The sequence below is a fragment of the Pogona vitticeps genome, chromosome 3 (genome assembly GCF_051106095.1).
Source record: "Pogona vitticeps strain Pit_001003342236 chromosome 3, PviZW2.1, whole genome shotgun sequence".
In the NCBI taxonomy this organism is placed as follows: domain Eukaryota; kingdom Metazoa; phylum Chordata; class Lepidosauria; order Squamata; family Agamidae; genus Pogona; species Pogona vitticeps.
This window is the reverse complement of record NC_135785.1, coordinates 262568037-262585054: the sequence shown is the minus strand read 5'-3', so window position 1 is coordinate 262585054 and position 17018 is coordinate 262568037. Positions and strand designations below refer to the sequence as shown.

Below are 17018 nucleotides of genomic sequence, written 5' to 3'. Positions count from 1 at the left end.
AGATCGTGACTAAGTTTTTTAAACCTTGGGTGAAAATATAATGGCAGTTTCAAGACACCATAAGAAGAACCCCAGCGGTCTGGATAGCTCAGTGGTTTAAGTATCTGGCTGTGGAGCCAGAGGTTGTGGGTTCAATTCCCCCACTGTGCCTCTCTGGGAGAAGAGCCAGCCTGGGTGGCCTTGGGCAAGCTGCACACAGTCCTACAAGAAAGGGAAGGATCAACCACTTCTGAGTACAGTGGTGCCTCACTTAGCGATGTTAATCCGTGCAGCAAAAATCGCTGCAAAGTGATAACATCGCTAAGCGATTTTAAACAGCCCATAGAAACGCATTAAAACGTGTTTAATGCGTTCCTATGGGCTTAAAAACTAACCTTATGCGAAAACCCTCCATTGCGGCGGCCATTTTCGGTGCCTCTAAAGCGAGGCAAAACAGCGGGTGGCCATTTTTCTTCCCGGTGGCCATTTTGGAACCGCCGATCAGCTGGCCGGAAATTGGGGCATTGCGATGATCGCTTCCCTGCGATCATCGCAAAGCGAATTTTCCCCATAGGAAACATCGCAAAGCTATCGCTTTTGCGATCACAAAAACAGCTAAGCAATTTCGTCGCTCAACGGAGCAATCACTAAGCGAGGCACCACTGTACCTGGAAAACCCTGAAAAGCTTTACTGTAAGTCCGAATTGTCTTTATGGCACATGATGAGAACGATTAAGAAGCAGCTCCCTGCTCTCTGCCCATGGCCAAATGCATTTTTTTAAAAAGGGCATCTGGATGCACATAGATTTAGCTTGTGTTGTGCACAGATTTTCCTGTTAAAAAAATAAATAGTGCCAGCACACCTGGGACATCAACTCTGCGAGAGATTTGTGCCGTGCATTTAGAGCTGAGCCGAAAACCCAACCAAAGCAGTAGATTTTTCTCCCTTCTCATCTTTTGTTTCCACAGCGATTGTTTACCTGCATCAAGGTCCGGAGAGACTCGACGTACGACTGCTCGGTGTCCAAGAGGGTCATGATAACATGTTTTCGCATATCCTACAAGAAAAGAGACAGGGAAACAAACATGGCATTAAAAAAAAAATAATGATGGAAGCAAACATCCTGAGGGTAAATCGCCGAAAGTGGTTAGTCCCAGAAACCAACCAGGCTAGAATTAGCTTTGCACAGACTTGAACTGGCTGTGGTGAAGGATGTTGTTTTTTTTTTTCAACCATAAACCCCTATGCTATCTATTTAGCTGAACAATGCTTTTGGAGGGTTTCATACGCACCAACCATCTGTCTTGTGAGCTGCAAAACCGAAATGTGAATTCTGCTTTGGGCAGCACCAAAAATGACCATCAGCCAAGGAGCCAGTTTAAATCCTTCAAATCTTGCTGGACTACAACTCCCATGATCTCTGACCACTCACTATGATGGTTCGGGCTTCTGGCATGGAGCTGCAGTTGAGGTGCAAGCAACTTCCGGAGAACTCGCCAGCCCCAGAAGTCTGGCAGAAGTCTGAGAGCTGTTTTTTTTCAGACAGAGCAGAAAATGATTCCATCAGCATGCCTGCTCCTTCTCAAGTCAAGGTCTGATTTGTTTTTGGAATACTATAAACTATGATTATTATTTGTATGAGCAGCTGCAGCATCTTAAAAAGTAGAGACATCACCCTGCCGACAAAGATCCGCATAGTCAAAGCTATGGTTTTTCCTGCAGTGATGTATGGAAGTGAGAGCTGGACCATAAAGAAGGCTGACTGCCGAAGAATGGATGCTTTTGAATTGTGGTGCTGGAGGAGACTCTTGAGAATCCCCTGGACTGCAACGAGAACAAACCTATCAATTCTAAAGGAAACCAACCCTGAGGGCTCACTGGAAAGACAAATCCTGAAGCTGAGGCTCCAATACTTTGGCCATCTCACGAGAAGAGAAGACTCCCTGGAAAAGCCCCTGATGTTGGGAAAGTGTGAGGGCAAGAGGAGAACAAGGGGATGACAGAGGATGAGATGGACGGACAGCGTCATCGAGGGGACCAGCATGACTTTGACCCAACTGCGGAAGGCCGTGGAAGACAGGAGGGCCTGGTGTGCGCTGGTCCATGGGGTCACAAAGAGTCGGACACAACTTAACAACTAAACAACACCAAAAAGGAGCAGCTGCAGCAGCAGCATTTAGCAAGGTAGGAGAGAAACCCCATGACTTTAACCTCAAGTGACAACAAAAAGAAAAATAAGCACAAAGCGCCCCCCCCCCCCACCAAATTCGGACTCTGGCTTGAATTCCCCCTGCCGCTCTTCTCCACCCTAAACATGGGAGCTGAGATGAAAATTCCAGAGAATCTCTCTCTGAAGCTTTCTCCATTTCGCTGCACAAGATCAGAGGAGCAGGTCCCTTCGTCACTTGCTCTAAGCCAAACCGAGCCAAGATCCATCTGACCAGACTCTGTTAACTCAGTTTCACACAGGAGCCTGCAACCTGTAAGTCTTGCCGCCTGCTTTCAGAATCAACAGCTACTGGGTCGAGGCAAATTTTGGCTCCTTGTGCTGCTCCCGCGGTGCCTCAAATTTTATAAGACTGATGCTCAACCGTTAAGTTCTGGAGGCCACGAATTCCTACTTTGCTTGTTAAATCTTGTTCGCTTTAGTGACCCAAACAAGGAATTACACAACTCAGACTTTTATTGCTCACACTGAAAAAAAAAAAACCCCAACAACCACGAGGCCACGGTTTCCTTCGGCTGACTCACACCCTTAATTCTCGTTTAAAATATTATGGCTGACACTGTGTATAATGCAGGGAATACTCTAAACCAAGTTTTCCCCTGCAGTCTAAAGTAGCATGGCACAGCCCAGCCTAACCCCGGCTGAGGCTATACCACTTTAGATTGCAGGCAGAAGATCTCACCGTTCCTTCCTTCAGTTTGGGGGAAATGTAATCCAAATAACTAAAAAAAGTAAGTAAACTTTCTGACAGTTTTCTTCTGACACAGGCTGAGGATCTGTATTTGAGCATCAACGGCAGAAAAAGTAATGCCTTTAAAGTCAGAGCAAAACTATGGAAATGTAAGCAAACAATTAAGACGGTTTAATCCGACAGCAGAATATACTTCCAAGTTGCTGGAAGTGTGCACCCACAATTTTATGTAGCAAGGCACAATCCTTTTCTCATTTTGCATTATTCTGGAGGGAAGCCCATTAAAAATTGTGTCCCTGAGTTCTGGATTCTTTTTTGGATATAAAGGAATATCCATTCTAGGTTGATATGCTGCTACAGCGCTATGCCACTTGGTAAAACGAACAAAGGGGAGCCACTGCAGCCCATGAAATGACAGCTACTCCAAAAGGTGGAGAAAGGGTAAGAGTGTCAGTCATCAAAAAGGGAAGGAACTGGCTTAAACTGAAGTGCTGTCTGGATCCTTCTCACGGGAGAAGCAATGTCTCCCATGTGAATCGAAAGGTAACTCAAGGGAGAGATAAAATAGATCACTCTGAAGATAAGAGCCTTTTAAACAGGACCTGGATTGCTCCGAAGGATCCCATCGAATTGCACCCAAAGTTTTTGAGAAGATGAATGAGACAAAGACTGCAAAGCTTTGGAACAAGGAAGGAACAAATCAAAAGCCCTGTGGTGGTTGAGTGGGCCATGACCATCCAAGAAATTGGAAGTCGTATCTCAGCGTAACTTTGGTGACAGACATGTGGGCGAATTATTTTGCCCTGTGGAGCCGTCTGTACAATTCGCACAACGAGTCCCTTTCTAAACCTTCTTGTTCAGCTACGGGCGTTTCCCCCCCCTTGTATTTTCTTTCTTTTCCAAAACATAATATGTGGGAACCAAATATAACAGCAAAATTGCAAACACAGACTGCCATCCGTTACGGAACGGAGGAAAACCGTGAAATTAAGATGCTGCCAGACAGGCTCTGAGGATAAATCTTCGAGAAACCAGATCCCATCTAGCGCTGAGTTCAAAAGAACAGTTCCTAATCTCCCAAAGTCTGCTCCCTCTCACTCCACTGAAACCCCAAATGGGCCCGGCTCGGGGGATTTTGTACATGAAGGACTGCAGTTTTCAAGTCGGACACGTCTGGATAAATTGTCAAGGGGAACCTTTACCTTTTACTTTGCCAGTGGAGTAATGCTGCTGCTTTCCACACAATACACAAAACAGAAGTGTGGGGGCTAGATCAGTTACATAACAGCACTGATGTTACCTGTCTGTCATGGGTTTGGAGGGAAAGTTCCATCCTATGGGGAGTGGAAGGCGGGACATCAGGAGGAGGGGCTGTACTGTATAAATATGTGATGCCTGTGTGGTGAAGAGGGGATGCTGAGACAGACACTGTGAGACACTGGGTTGGGACGAAGCAGCAGCTGGGGAAGAAGAAGCTGTTGTGGGAGTCTGGGTGTCTGACAGGGTACTACTGTGTGTCAGAGTACCAACCTGATAAGTTCAGGTGTCTGTGGGTTAGCCAGAACTGATGGGTTCAGGGTCTGTGCTTTAAGTTAAAGGTTCTAGGTGAACCAAACTGTATGCTTGTGTGTGTGAGAATAAGCCACGTTACTTTATTTTATTCACCTGATTGTTTTATTTACCCTGTTTGTATTTAAAATAAACCTTATTCTTTTATTGTTTAAAAATCCATCCCTGGTCTGTGTGACTTATTATAGGGAATGGTTGGTGGCAGCTTAGTAACTGTGTGATAGATCCCAGTAGGTCTGGGTTTGTCACATTGATTGGTGTCCAGCGTGTGGGATACGACTGGTCCAGTTGTCCAGCGGTCCAGCAAAGCCTTGGCAAGTGTGCCCAGAGCAAGGGGGGTCTAGTCAGGGACAGTTTGAGGCGCGTAGGTAATCTTCTAGGTGTACCTCACGGGGAGGTGCGCTAGTAGAAGAACGTGCCAACTGGGGAGACTTAGATTAAGGTGCTCTGAGGCAGCCTAGTTTTGGCGGGAAAAAGCTGAGGCAAATCTGCGTAGCAACAGTGAGCTAGCTTGCCAGCTGAGAGGCCCAGCAGAGGGGGGTAGGCTCTGACTCGATACTGTTGCAATTTAAGTGCTGAAGAACAGCAGCAATCTCTAGGGAGAGCTGGTTCTGAGGCAAGGAGGGAAAAAAGTGGTCGTTTTATTCTGAGGCTTGACTTTTTAAAGCAGCCTGTTCTGAGGGGGGGGGTATGCCCTTGACTCGAAGCCAAGTAGCAGACATGAGTGAAGTGAAAGACCCCCAGATTGACCAAGGTTCTGAGGATGAATTTGGCTCAGTGCAAGGTGACAGCACAGGAGAGCAGGACCCAGAACTCAGAAAATTGCTCATAGCCCAACAGCATGAACTGAGGATGAGGCAATTGGAAAAAGAAGAAAGATTAGAGAGAGAGAAAATTGCTCTGGAAAAAGAAAGAATGGCGTTTGAATTAAGAAAACTGGAAATGATGAACCAGAACCATAATAACAATAGGGATTCTGAGGGAGGCCAGTTGTCTAAGGCTGACCTGAAGAAATTCCCTGTGTACCACAAGGGAGATTGTCCTGAGGTGTTCTTTTCCTTAGTGGAAAGAGCGTTTGTGGACTTCTCAGTGAGGGAAACTGAGAAGATGACCATCATGCGATCTTTAATCAGTGGTAGCCTTGCTGAAGTTTATGCCGAGATGCCTGAGGAACTGATGAAAGATTTTGCAGAGTTCAAAAAACTGGTGTTTGCAAGACATGGGATAAATGCAGAGCAGCTGAGACAAAGATTCAGGTCCCTTACCAAGAAGCCAGAACAGACTTTTACCCAAGTGGGGGCCCAATTGGTGAGGCTGCTTGAGAAATGGCTATCGCAGGAGGGGACAGAGACCTATGAACAGCTTAAAGACTTGATAGCCCTGGAACAGTTCTATTCAGTTCTGCATGGGGAATTGAAATTCCAGGTGAGGGAAAGGAAACCGAAATCTGTGGCAGCAGCCGCAGAAATCGCAGATTTTATCTCCCAAATAAGAAAGCCCTTGGGTGAGGGGAAATCTGTAGGTAAACCCAAAGAAACCTACAGCAAGTACTCTCAGGGACCAGGGAAAAGCCAGCAAGGGGGAGGGGCCCATGGTGAAGGGAAGCCCTCAGGCATGAAACCAAGCCCTCAGAATTTGGAGGGAAAACCGAAACCAGAGGAGAGAGAATCCAAATACCCTAGAAAATGCTATTTCTGTCAGGGAAAGGGTCATCTGATCTCAGAATGTGAGAAATTGAAGCAGCTAAAAGGAATGGTGCCTCAGAATTCTAGTGGGACCAAGCCAAAAGCTGTGTTCTGTGTCCAGAAAGAGCAAAGCTCATTGTCACAGAGGGAGCCTGTTGCCATGACTACTCAGTCTGGAACAGCTACCTATGCTGATCAGGCTGAGGAAAATGGTCCTCTTATGGAGGTAAAGCGCTGCTTGCTGATAAAAACAGATTCTCAGTTGTTTGAGACAGCTGGGGTGGACGTAGGAATACTTGACCGTCAGTATAGGGGGCTGCGGGACACTTGTTCCCAGGTAACCCTGTGCCATCCAGATATCATCCCTAGGGAGTTTATAATCCCAAATGAGAGCATGAAGGTGGCAGGGATTGAGGGGCAGATAATCTCTCTGCCAGTAGCAGAGGTACCTGTCAACTTTCAAGGCTGGAGGGGAGATTGGCGGATAGCGATTTCATCGACTCTGCCAGCAGCCGTGCTCGTGGGAAATGACCTGGCTGAACATGTGAAACGGGTGCTAGTGATTACACGTTCACAAGCCACCACAGGGACAGTTCAGGGGGGTAATGATGAGCCAGAGACGGAAGCAGGTGGGGGAAGTTCAGAAGCTGTGGTGGAAACCTTAACCACAGACAGCAGATTTGGACAGGAGCAAAAGGCAGACGCCACTCTCCAAAAGTGTTTTGAACAGGTGACTGACGCCCAGCTAACACCTGAGACCCCAGTGAGATTTCTGGAGAAAAAGGGGATTTTATATAGAGAAACCCTGAGGAATATCTCAAAAGGGGGAGATGGGATCAGAAGTCAACTGGTGGTACCTGAAAAGTATCGCCCCATGATCTTACAAAGGGGGCACTCTGACATGTTTGCTGCACACTTAGGGGTCAACAAGACACAGCAGAGAATCACACAGAATTTCTACTGGCCTGACATAGGGAAGCAGATCAGGGAGTTCTGTAAACAATGTGATGTGTGTCAAAGGCAGGGGAATAACCGCGATAGGACCAAAGCAAAGTTGTGCCCTTTGCCTGTGATTGACACTCCGTTTAAATGCATAGGGGTGGATATTGTGGGACCTTTGCCCAAGGCCACAAAGAGGGGGAACAGGTTCATCCTAACAATTGTGGACCATGCCACAAGGTATCCTGAAGCCATACCCTTGACTAATATTGAAACTAACACAGTGGCAGATGCTTTGGTGGGGTACATGTCCAGGATGGGATTTGCCTCAGAGATAATCACAGATTTGGGCGCATCGTTCACATCAAAGCTCATGAAACGCTTATGGCAGATCTGTGGAATTAAGCACAAGGAAACCACTGCTTATCATCCTGAAAGCAATGGGTTAACTGAGAAGTTCAATGGGACTCTAATGCGCATGATTAGGGCTTACTTGGCAGAGAATCCAAACAATTGGGACCAGAAGCTGCAATCCCTTTTGTTTGCTTATCGATCAGTGCCACAAGCCAGTACCGGGTTTAGTCCATTTGAACTTCTATTTGGGAGACGGGTGAAAGGGCCCCTTGATTTGATCAAACAAAATTGGGAGCAGATCACCCAGGATGACCCACAAGACGTTGTGACTTACATAGACACCTTGATGAATGACCTAAAGCGAAATCTAGAGCTGGCAGCAGAAAACCTGCAAGCGCAGAAGGTCAAACAGAAAACATGGTATGACCGCAAAGCTAGAGAGAGGCACTTTGACCCGGGGGAGGAAGTGCTTTGGCTTAGGCCCTGCAGAGAGAATAAACTGCAGCTCAAATGGGCAGGACCATATAGGGTCATTTCCAAGATGTCAGACCTGAACTACCTAATAGAGCAGGAGGAGAACCAAGCAAGGAGGGTGGTTCATGTGAATGCCCTAAAACCCTACTACAGAGGGGAACAGAGGGTTTTATTCGCGATAAAAGCAGCTGAGAGTGAGGAAGCTGAATTACCCTTCTGGGAGGGTAGAGGGGAAGTAAAATACAACCCAGAGGAGGTAAAGATCAGTCCTGCACTCACCCAAGACCAGCAGCAAGAACTAAAAATGCTGCTTAATAAATATCAACAGGTGTTTTCCAACAAGCCGGGGATAGTGAAGGGAGTGATGCATCGGATCCACACAGGGGATGCACCCCCGCAGGCAGTATCCCCATACCGAGTAACGGGACCCTATAGGGACAAGGTGCGGAAGGAGCTGGACGAGATGCTTAGAGAGAACATAATCGTCCCCTCTTCTAGTCCTTGGTCCTCTCCGATAGTCCTTGTGGACAAGCCTGATGGGAGCATTAGGTTTTGTGTCGATTACAGGAAATTAAACCGTGTAACCACTCCTGATGCCTACCCAATGCCCAGGCTAGACAACCTGATTGAAACCATAGGGGGTTGTCGGTTCATCTCATCATTGGACCTGGTAAAGGGATATTGGCAATTAAGAATTGATCCCAGGGATCAAGAAAAAACTGCCTTTTGCAGCCCTTTTGGTCTCTATGAGTTTCGAGTCCTGAGCTTTGGTCTCAGAAATGCACCAGCCACATTCCAAAGGCTGATGGACCAGACCTTGGCAGGGCTCAGTGACTTTACAGTGGCCTACATTGATGACATAGGGATCTTCAGTAATACCTGGGAAGATCACCTGATACACCTGGAGTTAGTGCTGCAGAGGTTAAGTGCAGCAGGGCTAACAGTAAAGGCCAGCAAGTGTCAGCTGGGTAGCCCAGAAATAAAATACTTAGGTCACATGGTAGGGGGAGGAATGATAAAACCCCTGGAGGCCAAAATAGAAGCTGTTCGAGATTGGCCTAGACCCACCACCAAGAGAAAAGTCAAATCATTTCTTGGGTTGGTGGGCTACTACAGAAAGTTCATCCCGAGGTTTAGCGAGATTGCGGCTCCGCTGACCGATCTGACGAGGAAGACGGCTGATGACCGCATCCCGTGGACCAGCGACTGTGAGGCGGCGTTCCAGAGGTTGAAGGAGGCGTTAATCAACTATCCTGTCCTGCGTGCTCCAGACTTCGACCGGGAGTTCATCATCTACACCGATGCGTCTAACAGCGGGGTAGGAGCAGTTCTGTGCCAGGAGGATGAGAATGGTGACCAGCATCCAGTGTCCTACCTGAGTAGGAAACTTCAAAAAGGTGAGAGACATTTGGCAACCGTGGAGAAGGAGTGTTTGGCCATAGTCTACGCGATCCAGAAGGCCAAGCCTTACATCTGGGGAAGACATTTTATTCTGTGTACTGACCATTCACCATTGCAATGGTTAAAGACAATGAAAACCCACAATAGCAAACTTATGAGGTGGGCTTTGAACTTACAGGACTATGACTTTGAAGTGAAGGTGGTCAGAGGGTCAGTGAACTGTGTTGCTGACGCCTTATCAAGAAGACCTGAAGACTGAAGACGGCGAAAGAACATGGACTATATGTATATAATGAAGACAAAAAGTTAAAATGTACCTGGTTTTGAATTTGGTTGGTATTAATAAAGGTAAATTGATGTACTGTATATGGTAAAATGTTTAAATGCATATTTGCTATGGTTAACTTGGAGTGTAAGTATATGTAAGTATTATATGGTATGTATAAATGTTGTTGTGTATTTTATGCAGGTTGTTTTTTTGGTGAAAAGCACTTTTAGCTTTCCCCCTACAAAACAACTTATAAAGAGGGGAGGTGTTACATAACAGCACTGATGTTACCTGTCTGTCATGGGTTTGGAGGGAAAGTTCCATCCTATGGGGAGTGGAAGGCGGGACATCAGGAGGAGGGGCTGTACTGTATAAATATGTGATGCCTGTGTGGTGAAGAGGGGATGCTGAGACAGACACTGTGAGACACTGGGTTGGGACGAAGCAGCAGCTGGGGAAGAAGAAGCTGTTGTGGGAGTCTGGGTGTCTGACAGGGTACTACTGTGTGTCAGAGTACCAACCTGATAAGTTCAGGTGTCTGTGGGTTAGCCAGAACTGATGGGTTCAGGGTCTGTGCTTTAAGTTAAAGGTTCTAGGTGAACCAAACTGTATGCTTGTGTGTGTGAGAATAAGCCACGTTACTTTATTTTATTCACCTGATTGTTTTATTTACCCTGTTTGTATTTAAAATAAACCTTATTCTTTTATTGTTTAAAAATCCATCCCTGGTCTGTGTGACTTATTATAGGGAATGGTTGGTGGCAGCTTAGTAACTGTGTGATAGATCCCAGTAGGTCTGGGTTTGTCACACCTCTCACTCCACTGAAACCCCAAATGGGCCCGGCTCGGGGGATTTTGTACATGAAGGACTGCAGTTTTCAAGTCGGACACGTCTGGATAAATTGTCAAGGGGAACCTTTACCTTTTACTTTGCCAGTGGAGTAATGCTGCTGCTTTCCACACAATACACAAAACAGAAGTGTGGGGGCTAGATCAGTTTTTCTACATCATCCCAATGCACTCAACTACAACTCCCATAATTCCATAGCATAGCTATCAGGGTGATGGAAACTATAGTTAACGGGAGGGACACCATGTCAGGTCAGGCTGAACTGCATGGAAATAAGAATCTGGACAACTGCTGAGGAAAGAAGGGTTAATGCTGTTCATTAAGGAAGGGTTAATGCAAGCTAAATTATCTCCCAACACCAAATTAACATGTCAGGCAGAAGGTGACACCAACTTTCCTTCCTGATGAGCTTTCTCATTTTATGAATACTATTTTTAAAAACAGTGGAAGCATTAGAAATATAAACTCCTGTGCCAATAATCTTAAACCGTACATCCTAGGATTGTGTTATTTGTTCAGCGAAATGCGTAGGTGAACATGACGGTATTCTATGAGCAGGATTCTCAAGAGGAAGTTGTTTTCTCACTAATTAACCGGGGGGGTGCAAGAGCCGGAGAGATTCCTCTGGGTAGTTTTTCTGAAATGAACAGATCTGGCGCTAGATTATGGTCATGCAGTGTGCTCGCTCTCCTCTCTGACACCTATCAGGAAGCCATCCCACCTCATCATCAGCAGTCCCAACCCTGCAAAGGATCATCTTTTGGGGTGGAGCAGAAGTAAGAAAACGCACACCTCGTTTAACCCTATTTCAATTTCATATGGAGTCCGGTGGCGCACTATGCCCTATACTAGAGATCAGCCATCAATCAAAGTTTGCTCTTCTCGGTCAATGCTACTTGCGTGTAGGGAAAGGTATGCAATACTATGATTCATCAATGATCAATTTGCTCAAATGAACCAACCAAGCCCGCCTACCCCCTTTTTCTTAACAGCCTTCCTATTCTTTGCTTGTTTATTCCGCTCATCAAAGAAAATAAATTATGTGCCACGTTATTTCAAAGAGTGATTCAAGGCAAATAGTTCACTTTTTGCTTTGTGTAGAATCTATGTGATATCATTGCGGGTCTGTTTCCAGCATGCGTACTCTAACCAACCTACGCAGCTCAAAGATACGTACGGAGGCATGATCATCTACCACATAAAGTGCCACTGAATCAGACCCCAGCCACCGACATCGGAACTTGAGCAAGTTAATTTTTGCAAATGAAGGAGTAGGTGACGCCTTGATTAGATCACGAAATAAATTAATTTTTTGCGGGCTACATTTTTCAAAAGCCCCTTGGCCAGGACAGCCACAACTTCTAGGAATGTTAGTTCAAAGCAAGTTAACTTTCCTGAGCGATTCTCTCCGGTGATGGGAGTAAAGAGGTTTCCCTTTTCTTGGAACAACCCTTCAAACGGCAAGCTTTTAAAAGTTCCACTGCAGGCTGTAAAACCATTCCTGAAGATGCTCAAAGTTGCATGCTCTTCATGCTACTGTAGACACAGAATAATAAAAGCGGAAGAATTCCAGTGAATCATCATTTCTGGTGGCTGTAAGGCAGGGCAAGCTAAGAGCTGTAAAATGTTTTGGGGTTTGGATCACAACCTCCATAAGCCTCCAGCCAATAAGGGAAGCTGTCTTTTTGGTGGCTTGTCACAACAACAAAAACCTTACGCACACTTGGGGGGAAAAAGCAGTCATTCATATTGCTCTCGTCAAATTTCAGAAAACTTCAGAAAATCATGGAAGGCGTTTAAAAGGAAGGCCTGGAAAAGCTCCTTTTCTTTGGAAAAGTTCTTTTTTTCTTTAAAGATGGAGGGGAGGGTATCCTGGAAAGGTCTCCCAAGGGTGGCATTACCCAGACTATCTTATTCATGGAAGGTGTTCAACTTCAAAGGTGCCAGCTCCTCCAGAATCTCAAATAGTGGAGAACATAGGAAGTGGCCCAAACGGTCTAGAGCAGACCTTTGGTCTAGATGGGCCTGAATCCGGACAAGACAGAAATCTTGTGTGGGGGTGGCCCCGGAGTCAGTGGGTTGGGAAACTCCCTCTCCCTTGCCATCTGTGGTCCCGGCAGCCCATTTCCATCTTCGGAGGATTGCCCAGCTGCGCCCCTTTTGTCTAGAGCAAGGTCACGACGCTGATTCATGCCCTTGTTAATCTCAAGAATAGACTACTGCAGTGCTCTCTATGTGGGGCTACCCTTGAGGCTGATGCAGAGACTCCAACTGATCTAAAATTCAGAGGCCAGAATAATAACAGGGGTGAAGAAATTCCAGCACATCTCCCCCACTCTAGCCGCCCTTCATTGGCTACTGGTTCGGTTCCACGTCAACGTCAAGGTTATAACACTCAAAGCCCCTAAACGGTACCTATCAGAACACCTGCTTCCAGCCAGATCTGTCCATAATACGTATTCTTCACAGGCTGGGCAGTTGAGGGCCTTGACTCCAAAGGAGGCCCGGAGGGAAAGAACAAGAAACCGGGCCTTCTCAGTGGTTGCCCCCCACCTATGGAACAACCTGCCCATTGAGATCCACCTGGCACCCTCGCTGGATGCGTTCAAATGAGCATTGAAAGAATTGGCTCTTCCGCCAGGCTTTCCCGGAGCATTAAGATCTCGGCCTCCCTTTTACCATCCTTTCTGTCATCCTCTCCATCACCCCTTTTTACCACCTTCATTGCCTTCCGTTTTAATTTACTCTAGTGGGCTATCTATTAATTAATTTTTTATCATGTTTTAATACTGTTGCTCATTTTGTGGGGCCTGGATGCCAGATGGTGCAGGGTATAAATTCAAATAAATAATAATAACGTTGCAAATGTAACTTTTAGCAGACGGGAACTCTCAGGACGTCCGAGCCACCACGGCTAGACAGGCTGGGGGGGGGGGATCTCGTAGTCCGAAGAGTAACTTTGCAAACTCAAAAATATACAACATTTGACACGAGGGGAACGACAACGTGAGTCACTGCCGTGCAGTTTTCTGTGAGTGTGAATATGTCCAAATGCTGAAATAGATCTCTCCTCCTGCTTTTCCCCACATGCCTACCTTTACCAGCTCTCTGGTTCAGGAATTAATGTTACAGCTGTTTACTTTGGGAATTAATTCAGGCAGAGCTCACTCTTAATTGCGTTAGTGAGTAATACAGAATTAATTCCCCGCAGCATTGAATAGAGGGACAAGAGCAGAGGGATAAGGGCCCCAATTCCTTTCCCGTTTGGAACTCTGCAAATCCATGTTAATCTGGGGGGGGGGGGGGGATCAGGGATGCTCTCCGGCTGGAAAGGCCCTCCATCTCAGATGACATTGGGGGCCGGCAGGAGGAGAACCTTGGTCTGTACATCGTGTCCTGGTTCGATGCCTCTCACATAAACCGGACAGGGCCCACATTGTAAGAAGAAGGTCCCCTGCCTGCCTCACTGGGGGTCAAAGATCATCAGCTTTTCCAACCGGCCCCTCTTCCTCTTGACCGACAGGAGCGGTCAGTTCCTTGTAGCTCAAGCTGTTTAGAGATGCGCAGAAAGAAGAAAGCTCGCCATCTCCGAAAGGAGAAGGAGATGACAGAAAATAAAACAGCCGTCCCTAACTGGGTGTCCACCTGATCCACAGACAACAACTCCCATTGCCACTGGGGATTATGGGGAGCATAGTCCAATGAATCTTGAGAGCACCCAGTCTCCAGGCACGAAGCACAGAACAAGCAGGCAGAAAGAATGCCTGTCATTCAGTAGGTTTTGTTTCCCTCGGTCTGGGATTCAGTCTGCCTGGCCCACCAGATGTGGCTGGACTACAAATCCCATCCTCTCTCTTTGTTGGCTCTGATGCCTAGGGGCCATGGGAATCACACACACACCCAAAACATCGGGAGGGTCACACGTTCTCCACTCTAGTCCAGTGCTGGGCCAGGGCTCCAGAGACCTGGGTTCGAATCCCTGCTCAAATCCTCACAGAAACTCACACTCTTCTAGCATCTTAGATGCCTTGAAAACTTTACTGGAGTTGCCGTTAATCCGAAGCACGTTGATGGCAAAGAACCGCAAAAAATACAGTGGACGGAATTAATCCGTATTGGAACGGTGGCTGCAGGTCGAAAAGTCTGTAGGTCGAGGCTCCATTGACCTACAATGCATTGAAAACCGATTAATCCCGTAACAGGCCGTTTTTGTTCCATTTTTGTTCCATTTTTGTTTTTTTTCTGGTCTGTAGGGCGATTCTCCAGCTGCAAGTCAAACCTAAATTTTGCGGCCAGAGAAGTCTGTAACTCGAAAAGTCTGTAAGTTGAGCCGTCTGTAAGTCGAGGGTCCACTGTAATAATAAAGGTTGAAGATTAGGAAGTAGGGGCATCCTCTTTAATTTGGGAGCTAAAGTTTCTGGATTGGTTCAGACACAGCTTCTGGTGTCCCTATGAGCCAAGAACGGTAGGGATGCAGAGTTGGGAGAAGACATTAAGGGGGATCCGGTCCAACCCCAGAGAATCCGGGAAATTCGGCTGGCACCCTCGCTGGGTGTGTTCAGAAACCAAATAAAAACATGGTTATTCAGACAGGCCTTCCCCCCAGTCACCTAAGTTCTTTTTCCCCCTTGTTTCCGGTTCTTAATGTTGCCATCTTGGATAATATTAATTATAATAATTGCATTATGGTAGTTATTTTTCTACATTGTTTTAATGTGTTTTAATTTTTGTAAGCCGCCCTGAGTAGACGTTGTCTAGAGGGGCGGGGTAAAAATTGAATAAATAAATAATAAAATAAATAAATAAACTCTGAGCGGACCGATGGAAAGAAACAGCACCACCGATATTAGGCAAGCAACAGGGGTGTCACACCTTTCCTGCAGTAAGGCGATGCCATACCTAGCTCCCCTCTACTTTACAACGAGCCTATGAGGTAGACCAAGCTGAGAAACAGCTTGACCTGCTCAAGGCCACACAATTTTAGGACTCTGTGGGGACTCCAGAAGCTAGTATTCCCAAGTTCCAGTGTACAATAATATCACACTCCACTGATTCCTGCCCCCCGTTTCCCAACCTGATGCCTTCCAGCTGTGTTTGACTACACCTCCCATCTATTTCAGCTACAATTGCGCTGGGGCACCTCAAAATGGACTGCTGGGGTTCGGAAGCCCCACCCACCACCCAAGATGCCAAATGCTAAGGCTGGCTGTCATACACCTTGGCATGTTGGTGTTGGCAGGGGAGAAAGTTTTGCAAAGGGCTCTCCGTGGCTGGACCCAGCATCCCCTCCATCATCTTCATGCTGCCCACAAAATGGGCCCGGGCCGACAACTGCTTATGCGGTGACCTCTCACGGCCAAGGGTGGCCGTGGTCTTGAGATGCAGGAACCTGTCTAAGCATCACAAAGGACGACACGGTCCATTTCTGGCATCAGATACACCGATGAAGTAATATTCCAAACCATGAGGACTAGAAACCTATTTTGTTAAACACACAGTACGGTCAAACGTTTGACCTTCAGCTTGCAAGCTGACCTTCAGAGTCTGGAGGCCGGCTTTCCAGTTGACAAGCCTCAGAGGGATTCAGGCTTTCGGTCTCTGTTACATCAAGCTGTTCCCGTCAGCAACTGTCCCTGTCCGTCACCTAGAAGCAAGAACGGATCCGGGGCTGGGAGTCCCATCCACAGTGACAGCGTTGGCTCAGATGAGAGAACACAGCATCTCATCAGCCGGGGTGCAAATCTCAGACGTACGCACAGAGGGGGACTGGGATCCCCAGCAAACGCCCTCGCTTTCCACCACCCTCAGTCGCTAAGTGGGCAGCCCTGGCAGAGACCAGATGCTTGAAGGAAGGAAGGAAGGAAGGAAGGAAGGAAGGAAGGAAGGAAGGAAGGAAGGAAGGAAGGAAGGAAGGAAGGAAGGAAGGAAGGAAGGAAGGAAGGAAGGAAGGAAGGAAGGAAGGAAGGAAGGAGGTGATGGAGGGAGGAGGAAGGAAGGAATTGATGGTGGAAGGAAGGAAGGAAGGAAGGAAGGAAGGAAGGAAGGAAGGAAGGAAGGAAGGAAGGAAGGAAGGAAGGAAGGAAGGAAGGAAGGAAGGAAGGAAGGAAGGAAGGAAGGAAGGAAGGAAGGAAGGAAGGAAGGAAGGAAGGAAGGAAGGAAGAGACAGATAGTTTCAGAGGAGGTTCATGCTCTGGGTTGCCAGATTCATGGGTACCAAAAGGAGGACAAAGAAAGACAAAAAAACAGGACAGAGGAGGGCGTATTGAATGTTTCATTTGAATCATTCCAGATTAAACACACGATCAATGCAATTTTATTACAATAGTTGCTAATAAATGTCTCTTAGTGAACCGACCAAAAAAACAGTCATGTTTTTATTTATTTAATATATTTATTTATTTAATTTATATGCCGCCCACACTACCCAAAGGTCTCTGTTAAAAAATAGAAATAAATTCAATGGGGGCTTGAATTACATGGCGGATGATACAAAACTGGTGAAATGTCTAATATGTTGGAGGACAGGAACAACATTCAAAAAGGTCTGGACAGGCACCAGTGTCTGAAAACAACAATTCTG

At 46.6% G+C, this 17018-nt stretch overlaps 1 protein-coding gene across 2 annotated transcripts in view; it reads right to left on the bottom strand.

Annotated features, from left to right (window-relative positions):
- ARHGEF17 (Rho guanine nucleotide exchange factor 17) overlaps positions 1-17018 on the bottom strand; it is a 187394-nt gene that overhangs the window by 54728 nt on the left and 115648 nt on the right. For both annotated transcript variants that reach the window (XM_072993452.2, XM_072993451.2), the window contains exon 2: positions 960-1037. In XM_072993452.2, coding sequence (XP_072849553.2) covers positions 960-1037 — 78 coding nt within the window. The remainder of the gene's footprint in view (positions 1-959; positions 1038-17018) is intronic.